The 18,474-nt window shown below is 37.1% G+C and overlaps 2 protein-coding genes across 2 annotated transcripts; both read right to left on the bottom strand.

Moving 5' to 3' along the window:
• Nucleotides 1-5,618: 5,618 nt before the first annotated feature.
• Nucleotides 5,619-6,245, bottom strand: LOC145105642 (uncharacterized). Its single transcript, XM_079042728.1, has 2 exons — nucleotides 6,055-6,245; nucleotides 5,619-5,925 (listed from the first exon to the last, which is right to left on the bottom strand). The coding sequence occupies exons 1-2, from the start codon at nucleotides 6,243-6,245 to the stop codon at nucleotides 5,619-5,621; spliced, it is 498 nt and encodes a 165-aa protein (XP_078898854.1).
• A 966-nt stretch (nucleotides 6,246-7,211) lies between these two features.
• Nucleotides 7,212-8,805, bottom strand: LOC145108023 (clavaminate synthase-like protein At3g21360). The gene is made up of 3 exons (XM_079045006.1): nucleotides 8,365-8,805; nucleotides 7,932-8,185; nucleotides 7,212-7,831 (listed from the first exon to the last, which is right to left on the bottom strand). Exons 1-3 carry the CDS (start codon nucleotides 8,797-8,799, stop codon nucleotides 7,462-7,464), a joined length of 1,059 nt encoding a protein of 352 aa, XP_078901132.1. The 5' UTR covers nucleotides 8,800-8,805; the 3' UTR covers nucleotides 7,212-7,461.
• Nucleotides 8,806-18,474: the final 9,669 nt, after the last annotated feature.

Below are 18,474 nucleotides of genomic sequence, written 5' to 3'. Positions count from 1 at the left end.
CAAAACTGTAACACCCGGAATCTAGAAGAGTAATTGTGGAAATAAATCCCCTTTCGTAGTGACCAACTCGGCGAGTTGATGGTGGGAAATTCGACGAGTTTGAGGCTTTTGGGTCGCGCGTTTTTATGGACCAACTCTGCGAGTTGGTGAAGGGAACTCGGCGATTTGGATGCTGATTGAGAAACCCTAATTTTTAGGGTGTTGCACCCTATTTAAAGGCCTTAAGTTCTTTGGCTGGCCTCTTTACCAGCCTCATCTGTCTAGAAACCCTAAAATCGAGCATTATCTTCCATTGTTGAGTGTGTGAGCTTGAGGAGAGCCTTGAGTGGTCATTTTTAATGCATGTTGAAGGATCTAAGGAATTAGGGGTTGCTTGGCTCGAAGAAGAAGTCTTGGATCTAGAATCTCTGTCGTATTTGCCAAGTTTTTGAGGTATCAAGTTATCATCTTGCTTATTAGTTGTTTAGATCTCTTCTCGGGTTAGATTTTATGCTTTTTAGCCTTGGTTGGGTGGATGTTGGGGATTAGGACGTCCCAAATGATTATTATGTCAGATCTAAGGTCTACATGAGCTCTTTGGCATAAAGGTGCCAACTTTATGGGTTTAAGGGCTTCATGCATTCATTAAGTCTTTCATTTAGCCCTTTTTGAGCGTTTGAGCTCCGCCTAGTCATGTTTAAGCATAAAGATGGAAACTTTGCATGGCCATCTAGCCTTATGGGGAAAGATCTGCATTTTGGGGTATTGTGTTTGATGATTAAGTGCTTAATGGTTATGCCCTCACTCTTTCAAGTCTAGGGTTTGGGTTTGGACCCATTTAGGTGGTTCCTAGGGGTAATGTTGGAAACTTTGCCCTTCTTGATCTCATTTTGGTCGAGATCTGATCTTTAGAGCTATTGGATTCGATGAAGGCAACTTAATGCATTAAGTTGTTGGGTCTTGGGCGAACTCAGCGAGTTTGTGGGTCAACTCGGCGAAATGTTTTCATTTACCCCGTTTCTTAGTCGATGTGGGTCAACTCGGCGAGTTGGGTTGATATGGATTATGGATCTTATCTTTTGGCTTATGTCTTTGACCAAGTTTGCCCTAGGGGGTGCTTGAGGTAATCTGAGTTGGATCTAAGGAAAATATTCGCTTAGGATAAGGCCCATATGGGATTAGGCCCAATTTGGAAAATTGGGCCATTAGTGGGCCTTTGTGGATCTTTTTGGTTTCGGGCCTCAGTTTTGGTTCATGTTGGGGTCAGGGGTAAAATGGTCATTTTATCCCAAGTATGGTTGGTGGGCCTTTGGACGGAATCCAATTTCTAATTGGGTGTTATTTTGATCTGATTGTTCGGAGGTGTCGTCAGGGCAGCAGCTAGGGAATTCTTTCAGTGAGCTTCTGCATTCGAGGTGAGTCTCATCACTGTTTTATGGGTCGAAGGAACCCATGCCGGCCCATTTGGTTTATGTATTATAGGAAGACCGGGGGGTAACTCTTGGCAATTTGTATGAAAGACTAGGAGGCGGCTCCTGGCAACCTAAATGAAAGACCAGAGTCTGAACTCTGCAAATTAGTAGCTAAGTAGTTGTAGATTGTATGCTAGTTATCTTTGTGATGCTTGCATGGAAGACCAGGAGGTGGCTCCTAGCACTTGTCTGTAACACCCAGGGTTTTGGCCCCCGACCTGACAAAGAAGACCACGAGACGACTCTTGGCATAAGGGCAAGACTATGGTTGGCACATAACACTCTTATTGACTATGGTATATGAATGATATGTATGGCTCACAGTTATGTATGACATGTATGGTTCGTTTTATATGTATGGTATGTGGTATTTGGGGAACTCACTAAGCTTTGTGCTTACGGTTTTCAATTTATGTTTTAGGTACTCCAGTTTTCAAATGAAAGAGCTCGGGATGATCGCATCGAATACACCCGTGTTTTCCACAATATGTGAACTTTGGGAATGAACTCATAATTGTTTTATTTGAAATGCTTTTTCAATGTTTGGACAAAGTTACAATAGTGTTTGGATGGTAATAAAAATGAAAATTTTACCCTTGATTTTTGGGATGTTTCAAGTTGGTATCAGAGCCTTGGTTTGACGTATTCAGGCATACTCTTGGGTGTGCCTGAACTCAAACTGAGGGTTTGGTGAAATTTTTTATAAAATAAACATTTAATTAAAAGGAATTTTGCAATCAAAGTAAGGGGTGTATTGCGTGCAATCGGCCGAGCTCAAGTAAGTGGTTCCCAAAATACAAATACATGTTTATTATGTTATATGATATAATTATGTGAATCACATGCTAGATTTGGGCTAAGGATATGCTCAGTATTATATTATAGGAGAGATGCCTTTGTATGCCTGATCGTATGAGCTTTTAGAATTGCATGTAGTATGGTTTTCTGATCAGTGGATAGAATGGCTTGATTAGTGTTTGTTGGTTAGATTTTCCGTTGCCTGAATGCTGCTTGCTTTGTGCTTTGTGGGATTCTTAGTGACGTGGATCAACCACTAAGTAAATATGTTAAGTCTATGAGGGACAGGCTAAATAATCTAAGAGTGATGGATTTGACCCTATTATGCAGCTCTCGTTTGAGTCCAACTGCTCTAGGGGTGAGTCCTTTACTCAAAGTATTATCTAATCTCTGTTGTATGTGACTATATTCATGAGGTAGTTGGTTGGTATTGGTGAGAGTCTTTCAACAGCTGAGGGTAAGGTGAGGTCGGGAACCTAGGTAATCCTATAATATGCTTCAGTGGGTTAGTGGTGCGGCTTTGTGAGTTTTGGTGCATTGGTTTGAGGAAGTGACTTAGAGGATTCAGGAGGATTGCTGAGGAAAGCATGGATAGATGTGGAAGGTAGTAATGGGCCCGTACTACTAAAAGCACAGGATCCATACTCGAATCGATGAGAGTCTTGGAGAATCTAAGAAGCTTATAGGAGGAGGATTCTTGGGCATGTTTTGATTGTTGGCTTGTTGTATTTCAGTTTGAAGATGAGCACTCGGGGAGGTGGTTCAGGTTCTGGTTCTGGTTCGGGTTCCGACTCAGGTGCAGGTACTGATCCGATTAGCAAGCAGTTGCGGTAGTTCATCTCATCGGAGATTTCTCGCAGTATTTCGGAGATCTTGGATGAGCGCTTGGGTACGTTCCGTGCTGAGATTATGACTATTGTTGGAGTTCATACTCTTTCTTATCGGGAGTTCCGTGCTTGTGGAGCTCTTGCGTTCTATAAGGAAAGGGACCCCATTATTAGTAGGAGGTGGTTAGCGGATGTGGCTAACACGTTCAGGACGAGTTTCTGCCCCGAGGAGGCAAAGGTCAGATATGCTTCCTGCCTGTTGAAGGACAAGGCACGGGATTGATGGGAAGAGGTAGGTAGTGAGTTAGGTGATGATTCTGTTGATGTTATGTCATGGGATGGCTTCTCGACCAGGTTCCGAGCTGAGTTTTCACCAGCGATTGAGGTGCAGCAGTTGGTGCGATAGTTTCTGGATCTCCGCCAGACTACTGAGACTTTGGCAGAGATCACTGTCAAGTTCCAAGAGAGGGCTTTATTGGTACCGCAGTATGCAGTAGATAAGGAAATAAAGAAAGTGAGGTATCATGATATGTTGCGAGATGATATCAGGGAGTTCGTGACTATTTCGGGGTGCAAGACCCTGAATGATATGATTTGTTAAGCCCGAAAGCGGGAAATTGATTTAGAAGCACATTGGGAAGAGGGGTCAGATCAGGTGGATATATCAGAGGGTCTCGGGAAGAGATCCAAGACTTCTGACCAGCATTTGAGAGGCCATCAGGACCAGAGTCAGTGCATCACGTGTGGGAAACTGCATGATGCAGTTTGTCGTTCCAAGGGTTTGGGCTACTACAATTGTGGCAAGATTGGTCACGTCAGCATGGATTGTCCTCAGGGGGCAAGCCCGTTATGTTTTCACTGCGATGAGGTGGGCCACAAGAAGGCCGATTATCTGATGTTGAGGGGAGGAGCAGTGAGTGCGCCTGCAGCGGTTACTTTGAGGATTACTGATGGATGACAGGGTAGAGCACGAGCCCCAGCGGAGAGGAATCGGACCTTGCAGTGTCAGACAGGGGAGGTCAGGACTCCAGCAGGCGATGTTGAGGGTGTGTATCTTTTGCTTTCTTTTCGGTTTTATCTAAATTTTGTTGTTCGGAATCTTGCATCAGTTTTGCCTAAGTGTATCTTTGGTTTATTTCTCTGCTTATGTTTGGGTTATATCTTCAAGAAATGTTATATGCTATTTGCATGCCATGAATCGTTAGTGGATTAGTAAGGGTTGTTCATTGTATAACGGGTTTCAAGTTTTATGGTGTTATTCTGGTTTTTGGTCGGGATCGGATCAGGAGCGTTGTGCGGAAAGTCTATGGCCCGAGTTCAGTAGGATGATCCTCCAGCATCGTCAAGACTCGGTGGTTTTAGCATTATGCTGGGTTGGCCCATGGGGTTGTCAATGTTGTTGGAATTTAGGGAGTGTTTAGCTGGTCTTTAGGGGTTGTGTGGTATTTGGGATGGATAGTGATAGAATATTAGCATTGGTAAGCGTCGGGTGTCAGCAGATCGATCATTGGAAGGTAAGAATGATTGGGAATCCTTCAATTCTCGTGTGCTGTGAGGACTTAGTCGAATCAAAGTGAGGGAGAACTGTTCAGGTATTCAGGACAGAAGAAAGTATGAAACTAGGATGAGTTTCGCATCCCCATCGGGGGTGGGGGGGGGGAGGCGGCCCAAGTGGCTATCTGGATTGAGGATTGTGTGAGTTGGGAGTTCAGGAAACTACCCAACATTGGGTTCGCGTCTTCTTGGTGTTTGATGACAGGCTTTAGGGGACCCAGGTTGGGGTTCCAGTCATGATTCGAGTTCAGTTCAGGTGTTGGGTCGAGTGCGTGCTCGACTTTAGATGTTCTTGAATTGATAGATTAGCGGTAAGGCTTTAGGCGACAGTTGTGGTAAGGTGGAAGTGTTGTAAGACAGTGGGGTGGCCCGTACCATTCACTAGTTAGCAGATAGTGTAGAAGTGTTGTAAGATTGCGGGGTGGACCGTAACATTCAGTAGTAATCAGATAGAGTAGGAGTGTTGTAAGACTGTGGGGTGGCCTGTAGCATTCACGATTTCGCAGATAGAGCGGGAGTGTTGTAAGACTGCGGGGTGGCCCGTAGCATTCACTGGTCCCTGTGCAGCGGTGAGATTGTGGCAAATTTGTGATTTGCTCACGAATTTCTTCAGATGGTTTAGGCCAAGGTGGGTCTGTTCGCAAGACTTTGGGAGGGCCACAACATGTTTGGGGTCAGGAATTGGTAGGTCGCGGGAGACCGCGCATGAGATAAAGCTACAGTTGGTCTTGTAGCGTTCGTAATACCCGAACTTATACTCATGGCCATTTACTGTGAAAGGAGCATCCTATGCCTTTCCTGTCAAAAGGTCCTGAAATATTGGTGACTGATCAAGAACGTTTACGCCGTTGCTAGAACCCGCAACTCCGAAAAAAGCATGCCAAATCCATAAGTCTTTTGACGCAACAACCTCTAATACTAACGAAGGCGATCCAAGATGACCACTTGTGTATTGACCTTTCCACGCCACAGGACAATTTCTTCATATTTACATTGTGGAATCAATGCTTCCAAGCATTCCCGGAAAACCATGTCGTTCATCATGCACCGCATATAGTTGTTGCATGTCATTCAATGAAGGTTTGCACAAGTATTTGTCACCGAAGGTTTCGATAACACCTCTCGCCAATCTATACAAACTTTCTCGTGCAGTTCGCTCCGACATTCTCATATAGTCATCAATAGAATCGGGCGATTCCCCCAAAGTCATAAGCTTGATTGCAGCAACACATTTTTGCAACCCTGTAAAACTTCGTTTAACTCTCGCATCATACCTCATTTTGAAATATTCATACCTAAACATATATTTAATTTTTAAAACAATTATTTAATAATCTAAAGAACATATATTTAACTTTGAAAACAATTATTTAATAATCTAAAGAGCATATATTAAATTTTTAAAACAACTGTAATTACGGTACCTGCTTTCCATTGCATTGGCTATCCGTTGAAACAAATTTTTCCGCAAATGAAACCTTCTTTTAAAATCGCTACGTTGGTAAACACAATTATCCGCAAAATAATCATGTACCAGACGTCTATGCCCTTCTTCACGATCTTTGTTCAACGCCGCACGTCTGGTTAGTAGTGGAGCTGGCTCTGGCGGTAACATATCCGTAACATATTGCTATATCGTACCCAAGGACATATCATCATTGTCGATGTCATGATTGTGTGGATGGAACGGATCAATAGGTTCCTATCTTTTTGTAAATAAAAATATAGAAAATATATTAAAATTGATAGAAATGTGTATTTGAGAGAAGTAGATAAATTTTCTATGTAAAAATTTTAATTTAGAATATATATATATATATATATATATATATATATATATATATATATATATATATATGAATTAAAGTGATTTTTTTTATTATTATTGGTGACTGTTCCACAACGGTCGAAAAGTAGCCGTTTATCGCGTTTCGTTTCATTCCGTTACCCCCACACACCGAATACTATAACCCCAAAAAACGTGTAGCTGGGGCGGTGTTTGGGTCGTTATACCGGCGTTTTCTTATGTCCACGTTGAATTAACGGGCACTCCCGTTGCCCATTCCGAGGAGTCTTACAAGTGCACCTAACCCTAATACCTTATGAAGCTAATTCATTGAGATTGCGTACACTTGGGGTGCTTAAAGAAGACGATGTCATTGAAGAAGCCTTAGCGCCGAAACTTGAATCTATTTAAGTCTGCTGATGCCAACTTAGTAGGTCGTTTATCCACATAGACTTCACCTCAGCAATAGTTCATGCAAGTGCTGGGTAACTTAGATAATTTTCAAAGTTAATTATAATTGAAAGTATTTTGGGTTTTATTGTTAAAAAAAATCATAGATTAATTGTAAATAATATTAGTATATAAGGATAATATTTGAAGTTGTTTATGGGATTTTCCACATCATAAAAAAAAGTACACGACCAGGAGTCGTTTCAAGGAGCTTTTCAGAATTTAAAAACTTAAGAAGAAACTAAGATATGAAAAGATGAGTAACTTTAATGAAATGATAGTTTATTACTATAAAACACCAATGACGATATTACATTACATTCATAATTTATAACACCACAAACAAACAGAAGAATTTTGGACCACGTATAACATTTTACATCATCATCCCCACCCACCTGGCATCAACCCACAAGGATCGATCGATGCTGTTTTATTTTAACAGAGTTTTACACATACCAAGAATACCAAAAAAAAAAACGAAAAAAAAAAAACAAATATTTATGAGCAAATTGAAAGCTGCAAAATAGACCATGCTTTTCTTCTCTTTCTTTCTTTCTGGAATGTTGAATCATTCACGGATCTTTAATTTTCCTCACTTGCAAAGGGATACGAGAACGCGGCGAGGTGGCGTTATGAGTGGCTTGCGGCTGTGAAGAACCATCAAATTATTAACAAGCATAACATCACCTTTCTTCCATGGTATTGCAACACACTCTTCATCCAGAATTCTCAAACAGTCTGCCATGGCTTCATCCGATAGAGGTTCACCATTTCCAATCTCAATAGCTCTATTCGGATCATAGAGTTCAGGATTCGCAGGGCCTCCATAACTATTTGCCAGACTATTGAACCAAGTTTTCCGTTGACTTCCCTTGTCAAACTTCACCGCCGGCACCGGACCTGTGATAGTTCTTACAGAATTATTCTCAAGCCATTCCAACTTTGTTCCTTGCTTCTCCGCCCTATAATGGATCAACATAAACATAAACTTAAATTGGAGATCTTAATTATCTTTAATGCGTTAATTAATTATTATAATGGTTAATGGAGTCAAATGCAAACCTTTCTTCTGCAACTTTCTTGTCGGTGGTCATGTACGCCGACTTCCACCCGCTCCCGGTGAAGGATGATTGTTGATTATCATCGGTCATTATTTTTGTATAAGTCACTCCATACTCCTCTAGTTTTGCAACGAACTCTGGGTGCTTCTCTTTCATCTTATCATATATGATATGACTCAAAACGATTGGAGTTTCTCCTCCGGCTCGTGGTGCTTCTTCACAAAAGAAAAATAACTTCGAGGGGTAGTCTGGAACCTGTTTCAAATTAAAGATGAATTAAGCTCAAGATTAGTAACAAATCCACATGTTGAAAATTTTAATCAATATGACTGCGTATCATGCATGAATGAATCACATCTTGTTTGTGCATCATGATACTACAAATCTAAGAAACTGAGAATTAATTAATGAAGTTGGATGGATAAGGAATTTACATAGGCCATCTCGTGGTGGAAAGGAATTGTCTTATCTTGAGGAGCTTCATTGGTGGTGTAAACCCGGCCCAGAATTTGGGTTCTAGGGGCTCTTCCACCGACATAGAATGCTTCAGGGAAGCCAAAAGCTTCGACAATGTCATTGAAGTCGGAAGTGGAGGTAACAGGGAAGCCTCGGAAGAGGATAGCACCTCTTTTCTGGAGAAGAGACTCCAGCCATGGCTTGTGAGCTTTAATCGCTTCTTCAAACCCACTGAGTTTTGCTTTTGTAGTAAATTCAGTGTTGGAGATTGGGGTTAACACCGCCGGGAAGAGAGCGCCATCGCTGTCGGGTTTTTGCTGAGGTAATTCTATTTCTCTAAAGAATTTGCCGGAACCCATTTTGATTGTGTATTTGTGTTTGGGGTGGAGTGGAGTGGGATACTTGGCATGCATCGTACATTGGGCTATATATAGGGATGATCATGAAATTTACGCGTGTGATGTTTAAGAAATGAACATGTTTTTAACTAATAATATAGAATATCATCAATTTCATAAATAGTCACTAACAAATTATGCAAGTTCCGTACTATAAAAACCTTAAACAATTTTTTTTTAAATGTATTTTATTAAGAAATTATTCAAGAAATTATTCACACCTTTGGACAATAAGAGAAATCTTAAAAATGTTCTACATGGTTTTAAAAAAGAATTATGTTTATTCATCAACTTTTTTTTGAAAACTTTTAATGAATTGTCTTTATGGCTAACATCGTATATTTTCGTTTATGTGAAGGTAAAATCGTATTTTATGAACCACATGAATCATTTTTTTAAATTATCTAATTGATATCGATTTGCTTGGGATATAATATGACCTTATTTAAATATGTATTTTAAGTCATTATCCTAATATATTTGAGTAAAAATGTTATATTTTAAGATATATAATATTAAATATGCTTTAAAATGTTCAACTACAGTTAAAATCGGAGCTGAGATGTAAAAGGAGGAGAACGAAACTGAAAAAGACACAAAAGGGATGTTGTTGGATAGACCGTTCTTTAGTGTTTTGGCCATATCTAACTACTCGTAACTCAGACCGGGGAGATTCAAGATGTTCAAAAATTTAGACAAAATTTCGGACGACTTTCGTGTTTGTGGCAAATTTGAATTCCCAGTTCCTACGCCGTGGCAAAGACATTTTTCGGACGCGGTGAATCCAAAATACAGATACGTGACGGAAACCCAATGCCACGACGTGGCAAGTCATTTTCCACTCCGTGGCGATGCTGAAAACTATAAATAAAGACAAAAAATTAACCCTAATGACTTATCTTACAACACCATTCGGTTTCTGCAAAAATAAACCCCCAAACTGCGATTTTGAAAGTTTAGAAGACAGTCGGAGGGCCGTTAAACTGATATGGAGCAAAGATTTGAAGGATTCGAGAGCAGATTCGTGATGAGAATCTTTCGGTTTTGGTTTTCTGATCACGATTAGTATTCCAATTGTGTTCCTTTTGTTTTTTACTTTCTGAATTTAGTTGTTAAAACCTTTTGCTTTAGTTTGGAGTAGATGAATCTCGATATATGCGTTGAATTCAATAATTTGGGTTTTATTAGTTTGGTTATTAGTTGTGTTTGATTGATCGCATTACATATCATGTTAAAGTTATGATTTTTATTACTTACAACTAAGTTATGTGTAGTTTAGATGAACAATCTTTTTACATTGACTTGAATCTTAACTGTTTTATGACTATAGACTTTAATTACAAGTGATCGAACAAAACCTACGGTTAGGTAATATTAATTGGTGATTTTGACCGTGTTAGAGAGTTTATATATCCATTCTATGTTTCGATTAATTGTCACGACCATTGATGAGAATTCACTAGATCATATCTTCATATTCCCAATATATATTAAATTAATTATGTGTTTCCTAATTACATGATCATGGTGTTAGTTGTTTATTAATTATTAGTAGTAGGAAATCCGATCAAGATAACTCGTCACATTAGAATTCGATAACAAACTAATAAATCCATTGATGAATTTAACCATGATTTTAAGAAGTAATCCAATCTAAATCAATGTATCTGAAGTGATTTGTTTCTAATTAGTTTATCTAGTTTGTTAGTTATTGATAACTTAAGATTTAATATTCAAAACCCCTATATTATTGCTTTATTTTATTTGGAATAACCTATAAAAAAAATTCTAATATTAATTCAGTACCGTTCCCCTTGATTTCAACACCTTTACTTATCAAAACTATATTATACTCGATCAGGTTCACTACCAGTAAGGTGTTGGTGTAGATGCGATAGACTAGAAATTATAAATGAAAAACTATTGCATTAAAATACACATCAAGTTTTTGGCGTCGTTGCCGAGGAACAGTTTTCAATTAATTTAGTTTATTTGATTATTCATCATTTGTTTTTACATTTTTAGTTTTATTTTTATTTTCTTTGATAACATGCCACTTGTCGGGAATGTTTTTGATATCTGCAAGAATTTGTGATCATACGCATTGTTTGGCTTTTCTTTTTGCATGGGTTTCAAGATTGCAAACTATTAGGGAATTCTTGACTTGTTTAGCCTACTACTTTGGTGATTTGTCCAACTCAATCCACGAGACGTAGTATAGAAAGACGTATCGCGACAATTAATTGGAAGATCGAACTCTTGATATTCTTAACTAGTTGGGTAAACGTTTGTTCTACTTATTAGTTAATGGTACAAAGAAAGCAAAGGAAGTAACCTAAAGGTTCCCGAAAGTTTTTGTTTTCGCAAACCACTTCTTGCATTCAAGAGATTTAATCAACAATTGTATCAAGATTATGATGAAGACAAGTGATTGTGATATCCTTTTTCGTTATTTTGGTCTAGTAGTTTTAAGTTTTAGTTATTTTAGTGTGTTTTTACTTTTATTGTTGTCTTTAGTTGGTTTAAATTTTTCCTCCATGTTGATTTCATCACGAAAGATACTTCACGAGAGCATTGCATCACATAACTGTGGGGTCACTTACCCACAAGAGATAGGGACCAAGACTTTATGAAAGTCCATTCCTAGAGGGAAGAGCATATACGAGAGACGATACGAGTGTTTGGCTGACACGACTCGAGTTGATTTTTTATTCAGTTTCCGCGCGGCGTTCTATGCACATCCACAATGCAGCAAAAAATTTGCGCAATGAAAATTCCTGTGAAACTATTACCAAATTTTACATTTTGTACTTTATATGATGTTTTCGCCAATCGTACATGCTTTCAATAATTTCAGCAACTAGGACTAAGTGTGATTTCATCACGAAAGATACTTCACGAGAGGCATTGCATCACATAAGTGTGGGGTCACTTACCCACACGAGATAGGGACCGAGACTTTATTAAAGTCCATTACTAGAGGGAAGAACATATACGAGAGATGATACGAGTGTTTGGCTGAGACGACTCGAGTTGATTTTTTATTCAGTTTCCGCGTCGCGTTCTATGCACATCCACAATGCAACAAAATCTTTTTGCGCAATGAAAATTCCCGTGAAACTATTACCAAATTTTACATTTTGTACTGTTATATGATTTTTTCGCCAATCGTTCCGTGCACGAAGTCCTGGCATTAGCAGAAAAGAACATCATATCTATTTTTCAGTTTTTCGTAAAAATCTGAAGGATCATCATTCCAACACACATTTCGAAGCAAGCCACTACAGTCGATTTTGTTCTCATAACTACACTCCCAAGGCGATTTCATTCATTTTCTCCTTCTTTTATTGTACATGCTTTAAATGTTATTATATATAATGAGAGCATTGTATAATTTAGGTGTGGGAGTATAAGGATCAGAAAAAGGAAAACAAGCATGGTTGATTTAAAAAAAAAGTTCTAGAAAAAAAATGAAATAATAAAGACTTGAAACATGGTCTAACATAAAATATCAATTGGTAGTAGAAACAACTGGACTCATTAGGGTGAACATATGGAACGATCTTAGAATCAACCTTTCTCTTTACAATACGATCAAACGGCTGGACCTTGGCAGATCCCTTTCAATTGGGAAGAGAAATATTTTCTTGATCACCAATGTTACCATTGTCAATGTCCATGGAACTCTTGGGATTAATCCCTATAAGCATTTATGCTTCAGTTGTGTTCTTAAGCATTTATGCTTCAACAACCATCAACATATGGGTCAGATTAATTAGGGTCACATCGAGATTCCTCAAATGAAAGTTCTTAATGAACTAACCATATGAATTTGGAAGCGAAAGAAGAACCAAATCATTGGCTTGCTCCTTTCGGAATACGACACCCATCCTTTCTAGCGTGTCAATGTACGATTTCACTTTCAGAACATGCGCACACATATAATTTACAACATCATGTTTACATGCGAGTAGAGCTTGGGTAGTTTCATATCTTTCAACTTCAGGAAAAGGTGACATTGGGAGAGACATTTGAGGAGGAGGTGGAAGAGTTGAACAAAGGCGATGTCCAATTCCACCATTACCCAAGAAATGGAAGACAATTTCACATTGACTCAAATGTGGAGGATCATCTCCAGATGATTGAGGAAAACCATTTCCATAAGAACGAGGAAGACCATTTATATCTTGATTAGATATCTAAAAGTGGGAAAAGAGAAATTTAAGTTAGTTAATTTTAATGCTTAATTATTAACCGAAATTTTAATTTAGGCTAGGATCCATAGTTTCATTTTGTAATTTGAAGAGGGATGTCGTAGCCTTATCACAGAAACTATTTTAGGTAGGAAGACACATATCACCAATTTCATTCGCATGAAACTCCTAAATCTTTTGTGATTTTCATTGAAACATCAATGACATGTTTAATCTCAGACTATGCTCTTACCAATTGTGATTGGGATGTCGAGGATCACAATTAAGATCTGAATAACCATGCAAACCCGCTCAAACACCCTAATCGATTTATAATCTCCCATTGATGTGTCGGTTAACCATACACACTCCATCAAAAATTATAAACATTAGTCGTTTCACCATTTCATCTTTATAGTCTCACATTTGTGTGCTGGTTAACCACAAACGCTCCATTAATGACTCATAAAGAAACGATGTGCGTTTTCATGGATAGGCATACAATTTCACATTTTTTCCTAAAGTAACTAGAGTGAGATTTTAAATGAATGTTCTAGTACTTTATATATATATATATATATATATATATATATATATATATATATATATATATATATATTATTTTTAATCTTTTATGTCATATCAAACTTGTCCGGCTAACGACCCCCCCCCCCCTATGCAAAGCATCAGTGGGTGAAAAAGACACTCATTCAACGATCAGTTTATAGGCTGTGTCCTTATACCCCTCTTATATTATGGCTTCGTGAATGATGCATACAATTGATTCGACTGACTTTTAGTTATATATATAGTAATAAACATTTTATATATGTATAAGGTGTATTTTAAAACCTTTTAAAACACAAGGTTTAAATATTAATTATCTAAATTAATAATATAATTAATTAATCAATTAGAACATATCATGTATTTATAATTATCTTTTAACTAATCTTATAATTAACTTTATTATCAAATCCATTAGGATAATTTAATTTAATAAATCTTATAATTAAATATTATCTATTTAAGATTATATCCTAATATTTTGGGTTTTATTTTTAATTATCTAAGGCATTCAAAATTCGGAAGTTTTGCAGAATTAAAACCAGATAATCACTAAAAATAACCCTGCCAATCAGATTAGGTAGAAAATCCCGAAAATCAGTTTTCTACAGATCACACATCATGACAGAGTACCTGTCACGTCATGACAAGCCGGTTTGTTAAAAATTTCGTTTTGTTCAATTCATCTCATCTCTACTCTAATAAATAAAGATCTATTTTGCCACATGTCAATCTCTCATGAGCTTTAACACTTGTCATTTTATGGTATTTTTGAAATAAATATTATCCACTTGTCAATTTCTGGTTTGTTTCAAATTTTAAAATTAAAAAGTCATATACTTATATATTTAAAGTATTAAATATATTTAATATGATATTAATTTGCAATGAATACATTTTTTTTTTCATTTTACTTCAAAAATATATATTGTTAACACTTTTATGTTTAATCTTTTTATAATCAACTCGTGTCATACACGGGTCTCGCACCTAGTGTATAATTAATGTTAGACACACAAAGTCTCTAATACCATTGATGGGTTTTATAGGTTACAATACTATATGTTTGCGAAATTTCACCTAACACTTAAGGTTACATGCAATCTAGAGGATTTATGCCATCACACTTTGAATTAACATACAATGAACAACAAAATAAACATGAACCATAATTAAACCCAAGTATAATCAAAATCATGGAATTAGGGTTACATACTTTTGATTTGTTGTAGTAAATAAAGCACTTCAATCCCTTGTACTTGTTCGTCTGGGAAAGCTTAGCACCAAAAGGATAATACCTCTAATGGCTCACACCAAAACCCTAGAACTAGGAGAGAGGAGAGGCAATGAGAAATCGGCAATCTCTTGGAATCATCAAGGCCAAAAATCAAAGGGTTAAAAAACCTTTATATAGCTGCTAGAAAATCCTAGAAACCCTAAATTTAAACATATAATAATAATAATTGAAATCATGTAATTACCTAGTTTCCTAATTATCATTTGGAGGCTTCTAGAAACCCTAATAGGGTCAACAAAACCGTCCATATGATGGAGGTTTCAAGATCCTCTCAATTGTTCAACTGTTGAACAATTACAGCTCAGTCCTTGCACCTTTAATCAATTCCAATTAATCCCGAATTAATTCCATTTAATTATGATTAATATTTAATCAATTTTAAATGATTTCAAGTTAATTTATTAATCATATAAGTTAACAAATCAATTATTTAACAATTGCTCTCATATTAATTTATTAATCACATAATAAATTAACAAATCAAATTTCTATTTCCAATTTATATATTAATCATATAATATATTAACAAATCATTTATTGCAATTTATTAGTCATATAATAAACTAATAAATTTATCCTCTCTCTACAAATGTCATTCTAACCAAGTTCTCGTTATGAGAGCAACCCAAAAACGACTTTCCTTCTAATTACAAGAATATACCAATTTAGTTATGAGCTTAAACACCTTAATCCAACACTTACCGCATCTTTTTCAAAAGAAAACTAACTAAAAATAGCACAACATTACTCTTTAAATATATCTAACAGTGTTTGAGGTTCAAATTGATCTCCAATACTTGTTTCAAATGAGTATCAACATTGGTCTCAAAGAATGGAAAGCTATTTAAGAAGAATGGGTAAAGAAGTTTAGAGATCTGTAGAAGAAGGACCCCATTTACCTGTCTTCACACCCATTGTCACAGATGGAACACAAACCAGACTTAGCACTGGCAGAGTTGCCATGACCAGAACCACTAACAATGACATAGACAAGATGGAGAAATGTGAAATATCTTTCTATGAAATCTCTTGTGGTGTTCCTCCTGACAATTTTGATCTCATCATCAATTGTAAATCGACAAAAGAAATATGGGATGTTCAAAAAATCTGTATGAAGGTTCTGAACAAGCTCAAGACAAGAAGCTTACAACCACCTTGAATGACTTCAACAACTTCAAAGCTCTTCCAGGAGAAAGTCTTGATCGTTCTTTCAAAATATTAAACCTAATTATCACTAAACTCTCAAATGCAAGCATCACATGAAGTAACCATGAAATAAATATGTGGTTCTTGAATGGATTAGGAAAACAATGGATGATGAGGAAGATGCATGATAGTTCAAAGGGAGAGCAAGATCAAGACACTCTCAATATACAAACTATATGGTGAACTTCAAGCTCAAGAATCTATCGTGATGAATGATTGCTTGGATCTAGATAGACCACTCGCCTTGAATGTACACTCACCACAACATGTTAGTAGGACACTGCAGTATTCTTAAACCGGAAAATCCTCATATCAAACTTTGTATGACAACTCACCGTAATCACATGAACCGTATATGGACATTGATGATGAGGAAGCTTTTCATAATGGCCTGGCCCTAGTAAGCCAAAAGTTCAACATACTCTCACCACCAAACTTTTGTAAAAATCAATAGTTTACTAGACATCCCTTACTACAACACACCAAACAACCCACCTCACTACTAATCTCAACCATCTAGATATCCAAGAAATCCACCATATCAACCACAGTCTCAAACCACACCTTTGATGCTTACCAACTCCACCGAAGTTCCACATGAAAACAAACCTTCTGAAACCTTGGTTGTAAGTAGAGAAAAAAAAGAAAGAGTTCTCATATGTCACAAGTGTCATAAAGAAAATCACTTTGCAAGAGATTGTGAAACAAACATGGTGAAAGACAAAGCATACTACCTGAGAATGGCACAAGAAGTGGACGAGAAAGAAAAAGAATACGTGTTAGTAGCATATGTGCGCAGGGACCATCAAGTTTGGTTGTCAGTAGATGAAGATGAGGAGATAAACAAAAAAAGGAAGCGAGGAAAACTATATCTTGTTGTGAGGAAAGGAGACGACAACGAAGATGGGTCAACAAAGTTGAAGAAGAATTACAATTTCATGGAAAAGGAGCCAAGCCTCAACATCGTTGGGTAGGTAAATTTTATGTTATTGTGTAATCATTATAACATGAAAGATTATGAACCTCACCTAGAAAAACTTACTTAAACATGTGATGATGTCTTTTAATATTATAACGAAGGCTTAGACGAAAAAAAGATAGTGACCAAGGAACTGTATCACTTAAGGGGTCGACTAGAAGGTGAGAAGCTTAAGGTCACGATGCTTGAGAGGGATTTGTTTTTAGAAAAATATGTTAGGTTTCTTAATGAAACTAAGTTACATGTAGCATTCAATCAATGCGATCTAGACCGAACCGAAAATGTACGCTTAAATCAATTAATAGAAAAACTTTTCACTGAAAGCGAAGCAATCAGAAATCTTGTGATCAATGGATCAACAAACAAAACCTATAACGGGGGTCGGTCAAATGGCTACTCCACCGGAGAGAAATCTCCACAGAGGTGTGATGTCGACCATCCCTATGTCACACATGACAGACCTTTCAGTTTTCCAGTAAATGAAAAGATTGTCCCAGAATACATCCAATGTCACTTCGGAAAACTTCATGACTTAAGCAACAACTATGTGATCAAAGAGAGATTCCCCGCAACGTTATGAATCTGTGAAAAGTGTCTTACGTGTCATTGGAACAATTTGGTATGGCTCGGGATCTGATGTTGATGAAGAAATCATTCTAGAAGGACCTCACTTTTCGCCAAAATTTGTCCTAACTGTGAAACATGTAATGAGTAAACCCATTATAGTCTCACATCCTTTATCTGAGACATAGGTTTCAAATGAAATCCCTATAAAAGATAAAGTCACACTTACCACAAAATCAAGTATTCAAGCTCTTCCAGGAGGAGTAAGAATGGACAAGTTTGAATTTGAATGCCATGAATGTTACAGTTCAGAGGACTCATCGCCTAGATCAATACCGAAGTCCAAACTTTTGAAAAGCAAAAGATCAAAGGTGAGCAAATCTGATGTTCTGTCCCCAAAGGATGAAGTGAAACAAGCGTTGAAAGCTGAAATTAAATCTCACATAGAGAAATGGAATGTTGAATCAAGTGCCAAGGTTATAGAAAACAAAATGACAAAATTTTCTAGGGAAAAAAGTCTGCGCAAAACTCTGCACAAGAAAATCTTTTCATAACAAGTCTACGCACAACATATCTTTTCAAAATACATATGTGCAAATTAATTCTTTGCAAACTCTTAAGAAATGACAAAAACTCAAAAGTCCAAACAGATCACAAGGCCCTTCAAAGCCTCAAAGTCCCAAAATAACGAAAAACAACAACACCACAGTTGTTATTCCTCGGGACAAAACTTCGCAAAAAAGTTATCAAAGACTCAAGATTGTCAAGATTGACAACATTGTAGTTGTCATTTAATAGGACAAGACTATTGAAAAGTCTAAATTAAAGAAAACACTTGTGAAACATGTTGATTATGTTTAAAAATCTAAATCTAGGCAGACCAT

The sequence above is a fragment of the Lactuca virosa genome, chromosome 4 (assembly GCF_052849685.1).
Source record: "Lactuca virosa cultivar CGN04683 chromosome 4, Lactuca_virosa_CGN04683_v6, whole genome shotgun sequence".
Classification (NCBI taxonomy): Eukaryota; Viridiplantae; Streptophyta; class Magnoliopsida; order Asterales; family Asteraceae; genus Lactuca; species Lactuca virosa.
This window is presented reverse-complemented; position numbering and strand designations above follow the sequence as displayed.

Bases quoted from the DNA above. Each gene is read 5' to 3' on its own strand.
- LOC145108023 (XM_079045006.1), bottom strand. From the start codon at position 8,799: ATGCATGCCAAGTATCCCACTCCACTCCACCCCAAACACAAATACACA. The intron at 8,186-8,364 runs GTAAATTCCTTA...AATTTGAAACAG, and splicing joins TCCACCACGAGATGGCCTAT to GTTCCAGACTACCCCTCGAA. The intron at 7,832-7,931 runs GTTTGCATTTGA...GATCCATTATAG, and splicing joins AAGAAAGTTGCAGAAGAAAG to GGCGGAGAAGCAAGGAACAA.
- LOC145105642 (XM_079042728.1), bottom strand. From the start codon at position 6,245: ATGTTACCGCCAGAGCCAGCTCCACTACTAACCAGACGTGCGGCGTTG. The intron at 5,926-6,054 runs GTACCGTAATTA...ATATATGTTTAG, and splicing joins GCCAATGCAATGGAAAGCAG to GTATGAATATTTCAAAATGA.